General features: G+C 48.2%; 1 protein-coding gene across 1 annotated transcript; it reads left to right on the top strand.

The window, feature by feature from the left end:
• Window positions 1-45: 45 nt before the first annotated feature.
• On the top strand, window positions 46-19,984 carry hs3st3b1b (heparan sulfate (glucosamine) 3-O-sulfotransferase 3B1b). The gene is made up of 2 exons (XM_030340239.1): window positions 46-962; window positions 16,825-19,984. The coding sequence occupies exons 1-2, from the start codon at window positions 355-357 to the stop codon at window positions 17,441-17,443; spliced, it is 1,227 nt and encodes a 408-aa protein (XP_030196099.1). The 5' UTR covers window positions 46-354; the 3' UTR covers window positions 17,444-19,984.
• Window positions 19,985-20,988: the final 1,004 nt, after the last annotated feature.

Below are 20,988 nucleotides of genomic sequence, written 5' to 3'. Positions count from 1 at the left end.
CTTCGCGCTCTATAAGGTCTAGTTCTCATCGAGGAGCTTAAACAAGCCGGAGGAGCGCGCGGAGGTTGAAGGCTCTGGCAAGCCACTGTTGTGCGTCTCTGTGTCAGCCTCTCTCCGTCTTCCATGTTTACACCCTAATTATGGTGAAACTTTGCTCAGTGACTTTTCATTCATGGATTTATAGCAAAAACTGAGAGCTGTGAATAGCATTCTTTTTGGACTTATTTATTATTTTAACATTTTACACCAATCGGGCATGTGCGCAATCTTGCAAGGATTGTAGAAACCAAACGAGTATTCGTTTTCTTGGGGCAAATATGCGTCGCTGGAATATGGTATGCACTCGAAAGGCTTATGGAATATAGCCTGTTTTGCCAAAGTCTGTATGCTTGCTCGTCCAGCCCAGTAAAGAAGAAACTCTTCCTACTTGGCATCATGTTCTTACTGTGGGTGTACATGCTCTACTCCTGCGTGGGCTACTGCTCCGGCATGCCTAGCCTAGTGGTGGATAGTTACCGGGGCAAGGACACCGAGTCGTCGGTGGGCAAGCGGACCGAGAACAGCCGAGTGGACCTGATGTCCCGACTCATGCCCGTGAAGCCGCAGCAGCAGGCGTGGGTAGACGACGTGGAGGCGGACTACGACGAGCCGTCCGTCAGGACAGCCGTGTCCAGAGACTTGCTCCATAACGAGATCGAGACGGACGAGAGGACGAGCGACGACTGGGACGGAGAGATGAGAGGGGAGCATCAGCAGAGGTCCGCCGCCGAGCCCAGCGCCATGTCGAGCTTCTCCAACGGCTCAGGCAGCAAGAAGCTGCCACAGGCGATCATCATCGGGGTGAAGAAGGGGGGCACGCGGGCGCTGCTGGAGTTCCTGCGGGTGCACCCCGACATCAGGGCCGTGGGCGCGGAGCCGCACTTCTTCGATCGCAATTATAACAACGGGCTGGAGTGGTACAGGTAAAAACAAGTCTTTACTGGGTTACTTTTTTTGGGGGGGGGGGGGGTTGTCAGATGGGGCGCATTCCAAAGCGTATTGGCTAGACTTCTGGGTGGATCGCGCGTCCCCGTGGTTAATTACCGACTTTGTTAGAATTGAAGTGTGGTTCCGTTATTTTTCCTGTTATTTTATTTTAACTCGATGAGCACACACACACACACACACACACACACACACACACACACACACACACACACACACACACACACACACACACACACACACACACACACACACACACACACACACACACACACACACACACACAATTTCATCTAGGCCTATTAGGTTAATTCCAAAACATTACCTGGGAAGTACAATCATTTGCCAAACCGAACAATAATAATTAAAGAATTATGTAGATGGGTTATCACGTTTTAGAGCCTCTATTTTCATCGAATTGCTTCCAATCATAAATGGGGTTCATTTGCAAGAAGAAGCGACTGTTTAGTCGAGCTTTACGCGTCGGGGCAGTCCGACGTGTCTCTCCGCTCCCCCGTCCGTCCCGATCCAGCGATGCGCAGTGATCTCTATTGGGCGCAGCGCAACATTACACACGGTCTGCTTTCACCGTCGTCTGCCTAGGCTATACGCCTAAACATTTGAAATAGCAGCCTATTGACCCATAGGCCTACAATTTAGTTGTATGGATAACATTTGATGCGATTACTTTTATCATCACGTCGTTACGCGCAAATGCTCGTTTAAATGACGTAGGCCTGTTTAGATCTGATTCAACTGTGAAAGTTCAGAAGCACATTTTTAATCCGCATTTCGGGTCGGCGTTTATGTCGGCCTCGTGTTTTTAGTTCAATAAACTCGATTGGAAGCCATTGACCACCTGAAATGTTCTGAATTCAACGTCCCCTTTTCTGAAATATAAGTGGGAAGATTACATTTAGAGATTTATTTTTGGTGGCTCCATGGGTGTAGAGAACATTCTCAAAAGCAAGGACCTGTAAGACAGGCTAGATCCTCTCGGCTTTCAACAAACCTTTTGATGATCATTTGATCCAGCCCTGTGCTCAAACGAGGAATCGCTTGTGATCGTGATTCAGTTGTGGTAGGCTTCCTCAGGGCCTTATTGATCCTGAATGACTGCACTGGTCTGTACAGAACCAGAAGCAACTCAGCAGGCCCAATAGCCTATATTTTCTTAATAGTTATAATACTAGTTCCGCCCTGTTTGGAATAATATAGGGCTACAGCCTACTATTTTTGTAATTTAGACATTATGTTAAATACTTATTGTAGGCCTACTCATCATCGCGTTTCCTACACATTATTTCAATCAACTCTAAACTTAGTTTATGTTTGCTTTATAACATGGAAATCTTTACTTTTCTTCCCGATGGGGAAGGGGCTGAACTAAAAGCCCATCTAAATGCCACTTTTCATTGCCTGGCCGTTTGAATAAACGGATTTGGTATACTGCCTTAGGAGATCCTCGTTAAATATGCAAGGCCTTAAAGGGGGCCCCAAAAAGTAGAGCAAAACGAGAGAAAAGATGAATGGTAAGCCCGGGTGTTGGCAGCGCTGGAAATAAAGACATGCTTCTCGATTCATTCCGAGTTTAAGAAGAGACCGCGGGGTTACTTTGATATTGTCTGCTACAAATTTGCTTTCAGTTCACTATTCTCTCACATGCAAATGGTTGGAACACGACTTGTCATCTAATGCCAGCAATTATTAATGCATGTGTTTTTAGAAACAAAGCACCGCAACTCAACTTGTATCGTTTAAAACTAATTTAAACCCATGGTGAGAATAAAGACGTTAAATCCATGGTGAGCAATGCGGGTAATAATTTGTCCTGGAAGATACGAAACAAGTTCCTATCTAGCGTAATATCCGACTTGAGGTCTGTCTTTAATAATCCCCAAGCATGAAGGCCTCAGTACCTGCAGGCAGACCTTAGAATATCACATTCACATACACACATACTCCACAAAGTGCTTTGTCGTTTTTTCACGCTTCTTTTTCAGCAGCCTGAAAAGCTTTTTAAAGTTTTGTTCAAGCAAAAACTTTATTTTGAGTAAGTTTGAATTGTTTTAGTTAATAATTAAATGTCTGATGACATACAGGCCTATATTATCACATATACTTACGTCCTTTTTTCGAGACGCCAAGTATAAATATCTTCTTCATATGCAAACAAAACTAATATCTTCTTCTTATGCAGAAAATACTTTATTTATCACAGAATAAAATGTGCTTATATGATCATTTTGCTCCCCACCAAATGGTCTGGATGATCTTTAAGATTTGCTGAAAGTGCTGCATATTCCACCCTAACAGCTGGTGCTCACTACTACACATAGTCAGTAAGAAGAGTACCCCCAAGAAAGTTGTTTTAGGGCAATTATTTATCTTGAGCGACCATCCACTGAGATAGGAAAGCCTAGTGTAATCATAAATTGCTGACCCCCCTAACAAACTCATCATGAGCCCTGGACACTGGAGAGGGCTTGGGGAGACTACTGGAATGCACCGCTTTCGTCCCACCAAGAGACTCCATTACACAGGAATCCTAAAAAATGTACATTTTAAACCTTGAAATACAGTCCATGGGGGTAAGACTCCGCCAGGGTGAGGCATTATTCGGGGTGATTTGTGCGTGCGAGACAGAAATGCTGCTACTGCTTGCTTGCATATTTGCACAATCTTTTCCGCTTTCCACACCTCTAGTGAGCTCGTACCACATTCTCCTCCTTGGAGCCAAGGGTGCTCACGTTAAGAACCTGGAAGTCCACCAACTTCGCAATGCGAGGAAGAGCAAGAGGGTTGTGTGTCAGATATGAATTGCAAATCAAAACACAGACAGAATCACATAATAATTATTGGCATCGTACATTGCACTTTGTTTTGTATTTGTGCCAAAGACAGACATCTTATTGACTTGAAATATGCTTTTTTACTGAAGGGTGCTTGGATAAGGGGGTAGGCTCCACATTTGAACGGTGAGGTTGTGAATGTACCCGAGAGAGAGAGAGAGAGAGAGAGAGAGAGAGAGAGAGAGAGAGAGAGAGAGAGAGAGAGAGAGAGAGAGAGAGAGAGAGAGAGAGAGAGAGAGATGGTCAAATAGAGCTTATGCTATCGAAGGGCTCTTGCGGCGTGAAACTGAATAGGACTCCTAACTTGTCAGTTTCTTTTGGCAGCTGTTTCGTAGGGTTAGGCAATGGACAGCAAATGGCAGCTTGTGGGATTGAGTTATATATGCCGTTATTTTTATAGGAGATACTTGTAAACGTGATATGCTGTATATATGTATAAGGCTATTCCTCCTGCAGACTGTTTGTTTACGCATTATTTTCGTTGGCTCGGGGAATGCTTTAATGTCGTTAGATCCCGAATGCTTGGTGTCCCTTATTGAATTGCAGCATATTCTGATGTATCCGTTCCACCCAGGAGTAGAGGGTAACATGCTATTTACAAATAGGCTACTCATTGACTGCAGTCTTCTTGTCTTTCTGTCAGTCTGCGGTGTGTGTCCCCTCCTTCTCTCCGTTCATATTCCATTTGGCTCTATTGGCTATGAAGGGTCTGTGATGTGTAATTACCGGGGGCTGCGGTTTCGCTGTCGTGTCGTCGGCTCTGGTCACAGGCTGGGCTGTGGGGCCCTGGCACTGAGGCCCCAGTGTTGTGTTTTATCGCTCAGCTCGTAGGGACTTGGCTTGAAATGCATAAGGGGAGGGGACGGAGGGTCTGGTTGTTTCATTGGAGTTGAAGTATATTATGGGCTAAGATCAGGGTGCCTGTGTTGTGTTGTCTAGCGTTTTTTTATTTGTTAATAAGTTGAATCACTTTTTGTGTCATAAAGTCAAAGGTTAGCACTAGCATGAGATGTGCACTGTTAAAAAGTGTTTTGGTTTTATTCATCACATTGTGTTGACGCTTGTATTAGCACCAGAGAGCAAATTCACCCCGCAGAGCTAGCTTTAGGTGTAGAAATCTGTGTGTGTGCGTTTGTGTGTGTCTGGGGTGGGGGGAGGCTGATGATCAAAGGTTATGGTCTTTAAACACAAACCCCTGATGGGTCTGGAACGGCGCCATGCCTGAGTTGGGGAGGTGGGGGGGTTGTCGCGGTGGTCAACCTTTGTATCTTGTCTGTGATAAAACCCCAAATCCTGCAGAGGTAAACATACCTTTGAAAGCAGCGGTGGCCGTGGTTGCGGTGGGGGTGGTGGTGGCGGCGGCGGGGGTGGCAGTGGAAGGGGGGGTGAGGGGCCACTTAGAGAACCCCACAAGAAAGAAACAAGGCGGGGCTCTGTTGAGACCGAGGGGGAAGAAAGAAAGAAAAAAGAAAACAACGACGCGTTTGTTCTGCCGTTGCTGGCGGAAGTCGGCGAGCCACTTGAACGTCGTTATCAAAAGGCGGGGCCGCGACGCCCAGTGTTCCCCCGGCGAGCAGAGCCGGACCCGCCGCCGCTGTCCCGTGTCGAGGACAGTTCTGGGTGGCTGCACCCCCATTCACGGGCTCACCACAGGAGTGCTCCCGTTTCCAATGTAGGCGACCCTCTCTCCACCCTCTCCTCCTCCTCCTCCTCCTCCTGCCCTCCTCTCCTCTCCACGGCCCCCAGCATCCACCTGGGTCCCTTGAGGTCCCCTTGAAAAGGCTTCAAGGCGCTACCACAACAAAACACATTCACCACAGGGTCGTGTTTGCCCACATTGGGACACTGTGTCTGTGTGTCTGTCATTTTTTTTGGTAAAAGTCAAGGAAACACGACACAACGTTAAGGGAGACAGCGTTTTCTTCCACGAAGGCTCCCTGCAGTGTTGTGACAGGCTCAGCTGCAAAGGCGCACCTCATTGTCATCTCCAATCACACACACACACACGCACACACACACACACACGCGCACACACACGCACACACACACACACACACACACACGCACGCACGGCGCGCGCACACACACACACACACACACACACACACACACACACACACACACACACACACACACACACAGCGTAAAGACAGCAGACAGCCCAACAGCGCAGACACAAATGTCACCGGGGCTTCCGGGCTGCCGGGCCTCTTCCTCGGAGACACAGGGCTTTATTGATCGGTCAGGCCTGATTGGAGGTAATGTGAAGAGCCGGGTTAAGGGCCGTTGATGGGGTGGGGTCAGGTCCACGTCTGCTGCCTGACAAGATCTGTGTGTCGGCCATCTGTGAAGCAGCCCTGCTATCCCCGTCGGGGATTGATGGATCCTCTCTTCCACCGACGCATAAATAAGAGCTTGGCCTTTTCTACCTGATCTGTTACATTTGGTTTGATCGTCTGTTCGTCTGTTTCTTTTATTAAACGTCCTTCATATTCAATCTGGCCGTGTATCGACCTTGTTTCATGTGAGGGGAAGCAGAAAATGTCAAGTTGCGGGATGAGTGGATCGTTGAGTTTCTCGACTTCCTTTCATTGAAACAACTCAGGCTGGACCTGTTCCACATCCTGGGCAAGCCACACAGTAGCCGATCCCATTTGTCACAACACAATCTACCAAAACAATCCCTCTGGGTTGGCTTAACTTCTACCTCAACCCCCCCCAATGAGCAGATTACACAGCTTTATGGTGGTTATCCTGTCCCCCCTGACCCCCGTTAGAAAATGCATCCATCCTTCATGATCCTCTGTAGGTCCCCGTTTACCCAGATGCGAGCTTGTGCCATTGCTGTGTGTTGTGATGTGGTGTTGTGAATTCTGCCATTTTGTTTTGCTCAGTTCACCCTGATCCTGGGCGGGGCTGAGTGCTGGCCTCAGTGACCACGATAGGCCACCTTCCACACAGGCCTTTTGCTTTTGGAGAGAGAGAGTGGGAGAGAGAGAGAGAAAGAGAGAGAGAGACGGAAAGAGAGAGAGAGAGAGAGAGAGAGAGAGAGAGAGAGAGAGAGAGAGAGAGAGAGAGAGCGAGAGAGAGAGAGAGAGAGAGAGAGAGAGAGAGAGAGAGAGAGGCCCTCTACGCTTCTGCGGCCTAAGCTGGCATAGCCCGCACCCGAACAGAGGAATACCGGGGGGTGGAGGGACCAGAGAAAGGGACGCTTTCATCCCCCAAATTACCACCGGCTAATTGTGAATAGGCCGACCTGTGGAGAGGGGAGTGGCAGCCACCCACCCTTTCTCACCCCCACCCCTCTCTCCCTTCTCTCTAGACACCCCAGTGTCCCAAAACAAAGTACCCAGGAACAGTGAGGTGAAAACGGGCGGCCTCGGGGAGCAGCCTCCTATGAGAGTTACGGGGTGGGTGTGGGGGTGGGGGGTGGGGGGGGGATAAAGGCCACGGAGCCTGACAGGGACTCACTCTTAGACGCTCACACTCGGCTGGGAAGAGGATAAATGGACTTGGATGGAGATGACTGGCTCGCAGGGCTGGGAGAGCAAAGACAGGCAGACAGGAACACATGCATGCATGCACACGTGCGTGTATGCAAACGCGCACGCAGAAGTTTATTTGGAAAAGACTTGGGTGGCAGTGGTTGGTTTTCGGCGAAATTGCGACGTTTGTGTTAGAAACTCTGACGTCGGGGAAACCGAGGATAACGGCGGCATAGCGCAACAGAGACAAGGGGTTTGGAAACCAGTTGCTTACTTTCCCCGTACCCCCTTTAATAAAGACCACCCCTCCCTTCTGTTTGAATTAGGCCCTCTTTAATGAGGTGATAATTCGGAAGTTGGAGCACATGACTGAGCAGAACCCCAGACACCGCTACTACCCCCCACTACCCCAACAACCGCCCAGGGTTTACGGTCATTTGGTTTGCTGCTAAATAAACACTCATTAGCGCATTAAAAATAAGTGATCCCGGAGGCTGAAGGAAGGAAGTGAAACAACTGTTTGCTGTCGCGCAGTTCTGCTGACGCTGAGCTGTTCCTATCACTGGGTCGGTCAATGCCCCCCCCCCCCCCCCCCCCCCCATTCTCCCCTTCCTGCCAGACCATGGAGACTGACTAATCGTTGCAATTTTGTGGCTGTCGAGAAGGAGGAGGGAGAGGAGGAGGAGGAGGAGGAGGAGAGGGAAGAGGAGGAGGGATATGTGATGACAGCCGACCTGTACAGCTTGACTTGTCCTAGGTATTGAATCCCATAGGTATCCATTAGACTGCAGGGGAGTCTGATAACTGCCTGTTCTGGGAAAAAAAAAAAACGGGGGCAGATATTGGGAAACAGATAGAGAAAGAGCGGAAGAGAAAAAGAGAAAGAGAGAGGAGGACAAAGGCATTTTGCAAACAGAGCAAATGCAAGAAGATATTTTTGAGAGGGGTGCCAGAGAGATACAGAGAGCAGCTAGCGAGAGAGAGAGAGAGAGAGAGAGAGAGAGAGAGAGAGAGAGAGAGAGAGAGAGAGAGAGAGAGAGAGAGAGAGAGAGAGAGAGAGAGAGAGAGAGAGAGAGAGAGAGAGAGAGAGAGAGAGAGAGAGAGAGAGAGAGACTCCCATTAGCTCTGGCAGTAAAAGAGCACAGAGCTCATTAGCAGAGTTGTGCTGTTATCTCCCAGCAGCACCATGGGCATGGAAGCCTCCACTCTCAGCGATCTCTCCTTGGAGCTGCTGGGTGTTCTCCCAGGAACTAGGTGACAGGGTAGGAGCCCTCGGCACCATCACCACGACAACCACGACAGATTCATGCTCGATAGGCGGCGGATCAATTTCTGCTTTCAACTTCTTGTTTTCTTTCTTCTTGTCTATATTGTTTGGTGGTCGGGAGTATGAGACAGGGTCCTGCCTTTAGTGTCTTTTCCCTAAGCTTCACACGCCTTGAGTTTTCATACATGCCACAATTCAGAAATGCTGTGGTTGGCTGTAGATTTGCATCTATTTTATTGAAACAAATGTACTCCCTTTCCTTCCTGTTTCCTTCCGTAGAGTGACTTGTTTCCCATGGCAAAGATTAAAAGAAGATATTGTCTTAAGCTTCAACTGGATACAGTCGGAGGGTAAAAATAAAATATATCATCAGTCAACCCAACTATCTCCAACTCCCCCCCCCCCCCCCCCCCCCCCCCCCAATCAATCACAGACACACTTTAGCAGCACAAACAGTCAAACCTTGGCTCCGTTCCTTAGAAGTCATTATCTCGTCAATGAACCCAGAGGTATCATATGAGGCGCTACCTAGGCGAGGGTCCAAAGAAAACCTGCAGCAAACATGCCTAGGGATGGCATCTGTCCTCTGCCTCCCTCCACTCATTCCTCTGAAACGAGCTGGTAATTGTCGCGACGGGTGCTGCCGCCACCCGATTAAGCTAATTATGCTCTAGCCTGGGATTCCGTCGTCTAGCATTTGTAAACCATTAACCCCCCTGCCACATCCGTGCTGTAAGTAATGGAAGCAAAATAATATGAGCGCCAACATGGGAGGTTGAATCATATTCAGAGTCTATGGAAGATGAAGTCCCCCTCTCCCCCCCACCCTCCCCCTGACTTGCTCTTGCTATAGCTTTCCAGCGTAGCCTTTGTTGCTCCCCAGCCTTTCAAAGGTACGCAGACAGCTATGGATGACAGCCTATTCAAACAGGATGCAAATTCTTGTTTTCCTCCCCTCTCATTCCTAGTGTGTGTGTGTGTATGTGTGTGTGTGTCTATACATGTGTGTATGTGGGTGCATTTTCCGACGCTGTGTGTGTGTGTGTGTGTGTTCCCGCATGTGCAAGTTCATGTGTGTGTGCGAGCATGTGCAAGCCTGCTGTGTGTGTGTGTGTGTGTGCGAGCGTGTCTTCGTCTTGGGATAGGGGGTGGTGACATATATGTTCTTCTTTTCCACTGTGTTTCATCTTTTATTCATCTGCGCTGCAGCTACATCAAGGAGTCACGCGCCTCTTGCTGCTTGTCAAGTGTCGGTAAATCCGTCAGAATTTCGGCGCCCTTTGACTGCCACACACACCGGCATGCACAATTGCCCTGGAACAGTATTTCAGGCAACACATACACAGGCACACACACAAACACACAGACACACAAACACACACAGACACACGACAAGTGTGAAAAAATAAACCAAAATTCAAGAGATACGAAAACAGGGGCCTCTCACACAGCAATTCAGCATGGCCGACACCTCTCACCATTGTTTATTTCCATTCGCCCAAAGACATTGTTTGCCATTGAAACCTTATTATTTAAAATGTCTATTTTTTGTATTACTTTCCCTCTTTCAAATTGCGTTTAGCTGTTTTTTTCAGTTTCTTCAGCTTTAGAGCTTTTGAAAGCACACCCTTAAAATGACTGTGTGAAGCTGAGGGCTCACTGGTGCTTAGCTAACACCTTCAGCTAATATCTAGCACAAACAAACTGATTGCTTGGAATTACCAGCCCTAACCAAACAAGGCGTGTGCCTCAAGTGTGTGCGTGTGTGTGCGTTTGTTTAGCATTGAGGTTAAAACACAATAGCGACCCAGGGCTCTATTCCGTTGTCCACGCAACTCATGGAGCTAACTCCATGGGCACAGGCTAAGTAAACAGCTCTCCTTTGTTTGCGATATATGATGCGTTTTCCCCCCCAGCAGGCCATTAGTATTACCACACCAGTGTTAGAGTCAGAGCAAAATACAGCAAATCCACAGTGCGGACTCGGCAGGTCCGGAAGGGCATGTGTTCGATTAATGATGGACGTCTGTGTGTGTGTGTGTGTGTGTGTGTGTGTGTGTGTGTGTGTGTGTGTGTGTGTGTGTGTGTGTGTGTGTGTGTGTGTGTGTGTGTGTGTGTGTGTGTGTGTGTGTGTGTGTGAGACAGAGAGACACAGACACAGACACAGACACAGACAGAGAGAGAGACCTAAATGGGGGTCTCTCCACCACATTCCTGCATTGTTTTATATTTAAACGGGTGAATTGGCAACGTATACCCCTTAAAAACCAATGTTTCTCCCTAAAGAAACTAAATAAACCTCTCGTGGTTATTATCGCATCGGGGGAGAGTTGTGCGTGTCGCGCCTCGCTGCCGTCGCACCACCGGAGAAAGGTTTTCTCCGACACCCTGACCTCACTCAAGTGTTTGCAGGGCATCCCGGAGAGGGCTTCACCTGGATGTGGCGGGCCGTAATTGCGTCCGTTGTGCTTTTTGACACGCAGCCCGGAGACACAGTGTAGTCCGTGGCACAATATGTGCAGCGGTTGAGCTCTCTGTTTATTTGTTCTTCTGAATGGTCTCAGCTGCCCCTCCCCCCCCCCCCCCACCGCAACAGGCACTGGGTCTCAGCCTGAAACCAACACTAGGGCCGGCCGGCTGACCGCAAGATCTTTACACCGCTCTCCCCCCCCCTCTCTCTCCTTCTTTCCCTCTCTCTCTCTCTCATTCTCCTTATTATACTTTGTCTTTAAATCTGTCTATTCTCTTTGTCTTTTTTCTTTTCTTGCTAAGTTTCACTCTCTCACGTACCGAAAAAGGAAAAAGTCCAAAAAACAACAACCCGGCACCACCACCCATCGCGACCCTCGACTCCTTCTGATCCAGGCCTTGCGTGATGGATGGAGGTTCGTCTTCTTTCTGGGGGACCGTTGTGTTTAGACGCAGGGTCAGAAGCTTCCCATGCCGGGCTGACCCGCGGCGCAGCGAGCTCTTCATATGGAGGGTTATGGTCCAGCGTCTCGGGCCATGTGATCACCAACTCCCACACCCACTTAGGGTCAGAGTAGAGAGGCAGAATAGCCTACACAGTGAAAGCCCACTTGATTTCAGTTTTTTTTGGCTGCGCATGTACAAGCCTTATTCAAGCGAGCCTGTCAAGTATAAGAGTTTGGCTTTTCTATCTCCCTGTTCTCTGTGATCTACTGCACTACAGGATCCATGGCTAAAATCATAATTTCCCTTATGTTTGATGGATGAAAAGCTGCATTACAAGAGATATTAAGATGTCTTTCATTTGAAATGATCAACGGAGAAGTCTGTACCTAATGTACCAGACACGTGTTCCCCCCCTCCCCCCAAGGTCGCACTGCTAGATCTCAACCTGAACCACTGATCTCTGCTCCTTCTCGCGTAGGAAATGTAATCTTACAACTCGTTAAGTGGCAGCAAAGAGCAACGACTGGGCTTCTGTAACTGACTGACGTCCACAGGACCTCTCCTCCCCTCTGCGGCGACGTCAGTGGGTCAGGCCGCGCCATCAAGCAACCCCTTTATTCTTTTTCATTTACAGCCAAAGCCATGTTCTGTGGTCGAGTATAATGTTAGACTCCAGACTCGGCAAGGCATATTTCAAAATGTCGGACCAGTCTGATTTATGTGGGAGCTCCAGCACTGCTTCAGAAGTATGCAGTGGTAGCTCCATACGATTCTCTTTGTGCACAAGTGTGTCTGTGCCTTTTTTCCCCCCTGCTTCTTTGTTTTGTGCCGTCTTCTCCCTACGACTCCATTTGCAGTTTATTGAAAATTCATACAGAGATTCTTAAGGTGAACTTCCATTCAAAAGATCCTGGTCAGTCTTCCATTGCAACATGGTCTTTTTTTTAAACTCGTTATGCACTTCATCTTAACAGTGTGGTGTCTTGCACTTTAGGGATCAAATTTGCAGTTAGATCACTAAGGGAGCAAGCAGTGTTTGAGATCCTTATCGCCAAATAAGGAATAAAGATGTGGCTTTGTCTTTTCCATACTTCCAACAGACTGGTTCACATGGCGGGCAGAGATAAGAGGCAGTTGAGAGAGAAAGGCTGCCTTTGAGTGCTTCTCTTTCATGTCCTGCCTCTCCTACTTCTCCTCGACACTTGAAGTGTCCTTTAACCATCAGATCAGCCCAACCAAAGGCCCCTTCTGACGGCCCTCCTGGATCAATAGACAAAAGAGCAAAGTGGTTGAGTGGCTGATGTTGAGAGACAAACGACTTTTTCTATTTCGCCTTTTTGACTCAAGGATACATCCTGCCTGACGGACATTCTCTAAAGAAGGCTATGTTACTCTTCTTCTATCATACTTAAGTTTTTTTTATTTATTACAAGCTATTGCCCAGGGGGTGGGTGAACTGTTTTGATGCCTTCCTTTGGGGTACCTCAGACAGCTCGAGCGCACTGCTCATCCACGCTTGTTTTTGTTGTAGAGGTGTTATCTCTCCTGGGCTTCTCGCTCCCAGGTCTTCAAGGCAGCATGAAAACAAAACAGCGGCGGTAGTAGCAGCATGGAAAGCTTCCAAAAGTCAGTTCCCTTTTGCCTTAGCCTCCGGACACAGAAAGTGCCCTCTGGTTTTTCCTGTATTCAAATGGTCTCAGCAGCCACTGAATAATTTGAGATTCAAATTGAGGAGGTGTACGGCAAGAGATTTGAGACAATTGAGATCCATTTTGTATCATACCCATCTGAGGACAGACATGAACTGATCGCCTGCCCCACCTACACACACACCCCCCCCCCCCCCCCCCCCCCCCCCCCCCCCCCCCCCCCCCCCCTCCTCCTCCTCCCGTCTTTGAACAAACCAGTCTTTTGGTGAGGGCGGGTGGAGACGCCACTGCGGCAGCCCGCTATCATCAAATCAAATCTGACAGGCCGAGGGAGGCATAGGGCAGCCCACAGCTGCATAAGCCCCTGTTCTTCCACCCCTTGCTTGCGTTCAGCCACGATGGGATGAGGGCTTGTTTTAAACACAGGGCCAAAGGGGCCGTTAGATGCTCACCACGTGACAGGAGCGTCTGCTGCGTGTCTTATGCTTGATAGTGGAGCAGCTTTCAAAGGAATATTCACAAAGGACATAGGGGAGGCAGAGCAACGGAGAAACAAACAGAATATGAGATATGAGGCGGAGGGATTAGTTATCATCCGTTTGTGTAGGCAGTCCAGTGTGCCATTGAACCCGTTTCCAAGTCATTTCAGGCAATTAGCCTTGCCGGCACAATATGAATGTCACTATTTGTTTGGAATCCGCTACCACGGCAACCGTGTTTACCCCTGATGGTGCTAACGGTGCTAATGATTTCTCGCCTGGCCCGATGGCCTCCCAGGCAGGGGGCAGCCCGTGGAGGCTTGGCCCCTACGGAGGTCTGTTCAGTAGGGGGATCTCCACTGGTGCGGGACCGGTGGGGGTCCGCAAAGGTGTGGGGGGGGGGGGGGCTGGGGAAGGGGCACATCGACACACGTTCCACTTCACAGCCCTCCAAAAGGGGCTTCTCCTCACTCCAGAGCGAGAGGGGAAGGAGAAGTGTTCCACTCGGTAACCCCTCTGCAAACACCCACACACACAGACACAAACAATGACAGAACCACACGCACACACACACAAACGCATTCAACCCCCTTCCCATGCACCTTGCCCCTGTGCCCTGACCACTGGCCTGCTCGCCCTTTCAGCCAAGAGGGACAATGGGCGGCTTTCAATGGGAGCCGGGGAGAGGGAGAAGGGCCTGTGTCACCCAATTGCCTGTTTGCTGACGGAATCCTTTAAAGCAGCACCTCATAAATCAAAAAAAGGAACATAATGGGCATTGTTCTGGCGAGAGCTACTTGTCCCACTAACACCCCCTTCCTCGCTCTCCCCTTCTCCCTCTCCCTCTCTCTCTTTATTTCACTCTTTCTCTCCTACTCCCGCTCTCCCTCTCTTCCTGTTTCTTTCTCTCTCTCTCTCTCTCTCTCTCTCTCTCTCTCTCTCTCTCTCTCTCTCTCTCTCTCTCTCTCTCGCTCTCGGGGGGGGGGGGGGGGGGACCCGGGGTGTTCCGGGGTCTTCCCGCTCTTTCTGACCAACGCCTCTTTTTTTTTTAATGCCCAAACTCCCTATTCACCACCCCCCCCCCCCCCCCTCTCCCTTCTCAAAATGCGTGATTTATAAAAAGAATTCCCCGCGCTTGGATCACCATAATCTATCACGATGCACATTGTAGCCGACCGGGCCTCCTCCTCACAGCCTTGCCCCACGCTGCATTGTAATGGCAAAATCGGATTAGGTGGAAAGCCATTCGCCAGCGCTGCGTTCAGCTCCGGACTCTCTTTGTATGGTTCCCACACAAGGGATGATGGGGAGAAAAAGGAATGGCCGCCATTATTTCCGTGGTGTCTGCGCAACAGAAACGAGAGAATGACTTATCGTGTGTTGTTCGTTTACGGTTCGAGGGGGTGTTTTGGTGTCCATGGCTTCGGGCCGCTTTCACGAGCGCTGTGTAAATAGTCTAAGTGGTTGTAGGGCAATGTGCTTTGCATGTGTGTGCGTGTCCATGTTTTCTTTTTTTCCCTCTTCTATTCACTGCTTTCATCGACTTAAGAAATGGTTTTGCTCGGGGAGGGATCTGTCATGCTTGCGCATAAAAAACTGCACGCCTTATCTGTTTGGATTTCAATAGGCCTTTAATGAGCTTTTTCGCTTTGCCTTCCATTTACCCCGTGATGTGTCAGCAATCAAGCAGATATTATCATAATTAGATCACTGGCGCTATATTAGCAATACACAAATCTGCCAACATTTACATACAGCTTTTTGTTTGCTACCAAGAGATGTATTTCTCCTTTTGGTTTCTTTCTGCTGTATTTCTCATGAGAGAAGTGATGTTTATTCCACATTCATGTAGGTGTGCACTGATGGAGAGGCAACGTTAGCCATGAATTAGCCATGAGCTAGATGGACCTGAACTAGATTCTAGCTTTTAGACAGGCCGAGGCACTGGGGCAGAATATATGAAAAAAACACCCAGCCTCTGAAGGAAGGTGTTTGTGTGAATGCAATGTGTTTCTTCACCATTCTCATTGTGTGAGTGCGCTAGGCGCTCTTGTGCAATGCCCCCGCCGAGCCCCGCCCTATGCTGAAGTCATCATTATGCTGTTGTTATTGCTGCTTCAGCTCCGACAACAGAGCAGATACTCAATAGGGTACAAGACGCTAATACTGTAGGGGGGCTTATCTACAAGTGTGTGTTCACCCTGATACACCACAGGGCCAGCGTTATCTGTACCTTCCCTTTTCAAACCCTCTTCGGATCATCTTCTATGTAAGCATGGCATCCCTCTCGGTGTCCCTCTTGCTCGCACAGGCTCCTCTGAATGTCTGTCTCTTGTACTGTCGCTTTAACAAAAGCTGGTTTGTTTTATCTCTGGTTGTTATTTTGATGACTCCCCTTTCTCCCATTCGACCATCAGCAGTATTGTTTCATTTTTAGGCTAACCGTGCACCTCTGTGCAACTTAATAGCCTTTGCTATAAGCTGCGTTCCAGGTTTTGCCCCCCATTACACAAACCCCAAACTACTGTGGCACCAGTTCCCCCCCTATTGATTACAGTTTTGTGTGTAAAAGTATATTGCAACCTCCATCAACTCATTCTTCACGGCTGAACTCTATCTGATTTTGGTCGAGGACAGATTGCTTTCACTGAAAATAAAAAAATGGCTTTCAGCTCTGCAAAAGCTGTTTTTACAGCGGCCTACTCTTGGTTTGGCTGTAGTGTAGAGGCAGTGAGCCTGGATTCTGATTGGTTAATGCTATTACATGGGGCGTGTACATTTACAGTAAAGTGTACTCCAGAATAAAATAGAGTAAATAATAAAATATTCTGCCATGATAAGCTTAAGGCATATTAAACATCTTATTAAACATCTTGACAGATAAATAAAGGCCAAAACATTTACCTCTAATACGTTTGAATAACACGTCAATAATACGTTTGCTGTTTGTGAACAGGCCAATTTTAACTCTGAGTAATCTGAACCGAACACTAAAAATACATGGATGTGATTTCGGAAGTGCAGCCCATCGAAACTAACCCTACATTTTCCTAATATAATTACAATCATTTTATATTAAATTGAAAAGCCCTAATGCATTTCCTCATGGATAACTGTTCTGTCAATGGAGTATATCTGATATTGCCCACTTTACCCTCCATGTAACCATCCACCTCCTCCTCCTCTCCGCAGAGAGCTGATGCCCAAGACCCTGGAGGGCCAGATCACCATGGAGAAGACCCCCAGCTACTTTGTGACCCGAGAGGCCCCGGCCCGGATCTCCGCCATGTCCCGGGACACCAAGCTGATCGTGGTGGTGCGGGACCCCGTCACCAGGGCCATCTCCGACTACACCCAGACCCTGTCCAAGAAGCCCGACATCCCGTCCTTCGAGAGCCTCACCTTCAAGAACAGAACCACGGGCCTCATCGACACCTCGTGGAGCGCCATCCAGATAGGGATCTACGCCAAGCACCTGGACAACTGGCTGCAGTACTTCCCCATGGGCCAGATCCTGTTTGTGAGCGGCGAGCGGCTCATCAGCGACCCGGCCGGGGAGCTGGGCCGCGTGCAGGACTTCCTGGGACTCAAGAGGATCATCACGGACAAACACTTTTACTTCAACCAAACCAAGGGCTTCCCCTGTCTGAAGAAGGCCGAGGGCAGCAGTAAGCCGCACTGCCTGGGCAAAACCAAAGGACGGACCCACCCCAACATTAACCCTGAGGTGGTGCAGAGGCTACGGGACTTCTACCGGCCCTTCAACATGAAGTTCTACCAGATGACCGGACACAACTTTGGATGGGATTGATGCGGAAAATCACAGACAGTCGTGTTGTTGTTTTTTTGGAGTTATTATTGGTTTTTTTCCCCATTGTAATTGAATGGCAAGACGTGGAGCTATTGCTATATATATGTAAAATGTACAGAAATCTATTTTATAATAATTTATTTTTATTTCTAAGCAATTAATTCACTAAGCTGCCTAACCATATTTGTACATAGCATCTGGCCCGTTGTTGTTTCCTCTTTTCTTTTTTTTTTACATTCCTCATTTTTGATTTTTGATTCCTCATGCTCAGTTTCCCTCTTGGTCCATGTGTTAACTCGGTGGAGTTTTCGGTGCTTCGTAATGCAGATAATATGTGCTGACTGAAGTCAAAAATAGGTGAATAATGTAGAAGCACCGTGTTACGGGTACGGCGTGCTCTCGCAGGGCCACGGGAGAACACCCATCGAAGTGCATCTTGATGTATAAATGCATAATCACTTTACCCATTTCTCCCCCCCCCTTCCCTTCTGAGTGCTGTTCTCAAACGGTCCATCCTCTCAGCCATGCGCATTCTTGGCTTTGAAACAAGAACTTGCAACCAATTTCCTTGGTCCCCGGCATCGGACAAAGTAGCTGATCTAATGCTCTTTCCCACTCAACAACAGGTCGATCAATACGCCGCGATCGATCCTCGTTTTGTCATTCATGCTTAAAGTACACGGCTGGCCTTTTATTCACTGTGTTCCCGCCGTCTCCTCCAATCAGCGGCCCATCCATCAAAGGTTAAATCGTATCCCGTTAGCCACGTACTGCTACCGTGTTAACGCTATGCTAATCTGTAAGGTAACAGTGCGGATCGATGGGGGCCTCTGCCCCTCTAAGTCCCCCCCCAGTTAGTAGCACTGTTGTGTTTCTCCAGGCCTTGGCTCTGTCGGAGCTGTTCACACAGTCCACAAGTCATGCCACCTCTCAATCAGAGTTGATGTTCTCGAAGACCACGGCGAATAAGGAACCAGCGTTTCAGATCGATAAAATGAGGTCGGGCACAGACAGAGAAAAAGATCAGTTTGGCTGAAGCACCGTCAGAACAGTCATTTACCGGGCCCCACGCTCAGATCTCAGACAAGGTATCAAAAGGAAGACTTCAGGGTTGCCACGCCGACCTACCAAGTGTCATTACCATACAAGAAAAGTACCGTTTATTAATCAGCTTCTTTCCATGGTCCACCTAGTTTGGTTTGTTCACCTTCACACGCATCGTTACACCATCCCAACCTCTCCACTTGTTGCCAAAAAAATATGCCATGCTTCACACACAGTTGAGTTTCTTCCCCAACCCCCCCCCCCCCCCCCCCTTTTACAACCCCTGCATCGCTTCTTTCTCATCGTCTTTTTACTTGAATTCTTGATATGCAAGAGGGAAAAAGTAGGTAGTGGTCCTCTACCTTGTCCGTTTCCATCTCCTGTCCAGCGAGAGGATCCCCCGCCCGACCCCCCCCCCCCCCCCCCCCCGAGCGACGTGCTATCTTGGACCGTGGCTGTTATCTTGCTATGCATGCTGAACGTGGCGACCATGACAGAGAAGCAGGGCTCACACGCGGGCAAGGGGATCATGTGATCAACAAGGAGCCCAGACTGAATGTACACATTTTCCACGGTTTCTATAAAAGAAAAGTCCATTTCCTCAGCTCAATAAGGTATTCCTTTGGTTTCTGTAGAGAGGTCATTTCGAAGCCGACCCTCAATTGGAATAATAGTAATTGCGTGCCTCTTCAACCGTTCTACGTGCAACACGTGTATTTGCCGAGAGCCTGTCGCCAAGGACAGATCATTTGAATGTTTTCGGTGGATCTGAGTTGTGCACAATGCCTTGCGGAGCCAATGCCTCAAGTTAGCAGAGGGTAAATGAGGAAGATGGAGTCTTGGCTCACCGTAGCTTTACTTTAAGTTACTCTATTCTACTTCAAAATTGTAGCTTTCATTCTGCGTTAAAGAGATTTTATCTCGCAGTCAGAAGGTCCGGTAAAGTGAACATTGATCTTCCCCGTCGTCTATCCTTCCGTGCAATGATGGATTCAAACATATATATATATATATATCAGAAAAAGCATTTAATATTGGACCCTCACAGCAAGCTCACTCTGCTTTAACTCTGCTCCATTTTCTTCTCGCTGAGTGATGCATTCGAATGGTGGTGGCGTTAGGTTGACCGAGGCAATATCTCGACAGAAAGAAACAGAAAAGAGCAGAGAAATAGATGATGCCATCGTGGTGTTCTCATCCATGCTGCTGCATTGCTTATGGTTGAGTTTTATTCAACCCCCATCTCAAGATCTACAAATGTTAGTGATGTTTGTCCTATCCTCATATAATATGGTACTTAGTCTAGCAGATCTGTATGTATAAAAATGAAGAAGACATGTAAATCAAGTATTTTGTGGTATGTACATCAAAGGAATTAATTTTACACGATGCAAAAGCAAAATGGAACAGATGTTTCTAGATGATTAAATACTGAACATTCATAATATTTCTTTTTATGGAGGAATAAATAAAAAGTCTATATTTTACCAAACACAACGTGCCTTGCCTTTTATTTTCAACTGCGAAGCAGACATTCAGGTTCATACTTACCCAGATCATACTTAACCATGAATTATTACCGTACCGTATCGTTAAATCACATTGTTAATCACAATCTCGTGTACGGTTGGAACACGCAGCAGTCTCTCCCTCTCTCAAGGTTTCCCACTCAGCAGCCATACCTCATTATGTGCTGTGGTTCACTGGGTGGTACGCAGGGATGCTGGGTAAAGACAGGAAGTCTGTTTGTATCCCGGCCTGGGCCTGCCTGGGCCCTGCGGCTATGGGACTGGGGGGGTCCCGCGTGTGGTTGGAGGTGACCCTGGAGCTGTGTGGGAGGTTGAGCTGCTGGTGGTGGGTCTGACTTACGGAGCGGAAACACCTCCTCCTCATCTTCAACACACACAAATACACACACAAGCCCACACACAAGCCCACACACACACACACACACACACACACACACACACACACACACACACACACACACACACACACACACACACACCATAGCTAACTGTAAAAAAGAAAAGAAGCCCAAATCAAGCACATAGCGTTTCGTTTTTGGCCTTCTAATGGGTTACACCTCCAGGAGTGTTTTACGGGGATCTGAAACACTTCTATGTATGAACAGGGCCCCCTATTCACCTTTTCTGGGGGGTGATGTATTTACAAACTGCCTGTTGTGGACACAGATGTTGACATCCGTAGCTGGTCTTTGGAGGGGGGTGAAGGGAACAGATATGTCGACAGCAACATCGCACCATAGGAATAGTGTTGACTGCTGATCCATTTCTCCAAAAGATGAAAATAGGTTGAGGTTCTGTCTCTTTTCTCCTTTTCATACTATTTTCTCAGGGGCATCGTTGCTCTAAATATGACTGACAACTCCTACGGGTTGTGTGTTTAGTTTGTATTATTAATTCAACAAAATACAAGAGCTCTAAAACCCACTGCATTCAGCCATGGCAGGGGGTTACTTAAATAAGCAAGAGTTCAGG

The sequence above is a fragment of the Gadus morhua genome, chromosome 18 (assembly GCF_902167405.1).
Source record: "Gadus morhua chromosome 18, gadMor3.0, whole genome shotgun sequence".
NCBI classification, from domain to species: domain Eukaryota; kingdom Metazoa; phylum Chordata; class Actinopteri; order Gadiformes; family Gadidae; genus Gadus; species Gadus morhua.
The sequence above is the reverse complement of the archived record's forward strand: the minus strand, read 5'-3'. Positions and strand labels throughout refer to the sequence as shown.

What these genes read in the sequence shown, in the direction of transcription:
- hs3st3b1b (XM_030340239.1), top strand. Translation starts at nt 355, where the DNA reads ATGGAATATAGCCTGTTTTGCCAAAGTCTGTATGCTTGCTCGTCCAGC. An exon ending in AACGGGCTGGAGTGGTACAG is followed by an intron (nt 963 to 16,824) that starts GTAAAAACAAGT and finishes TCCTCTCCGCAG; the next exon opens with AGAGCTGATGCCCAAGACCC.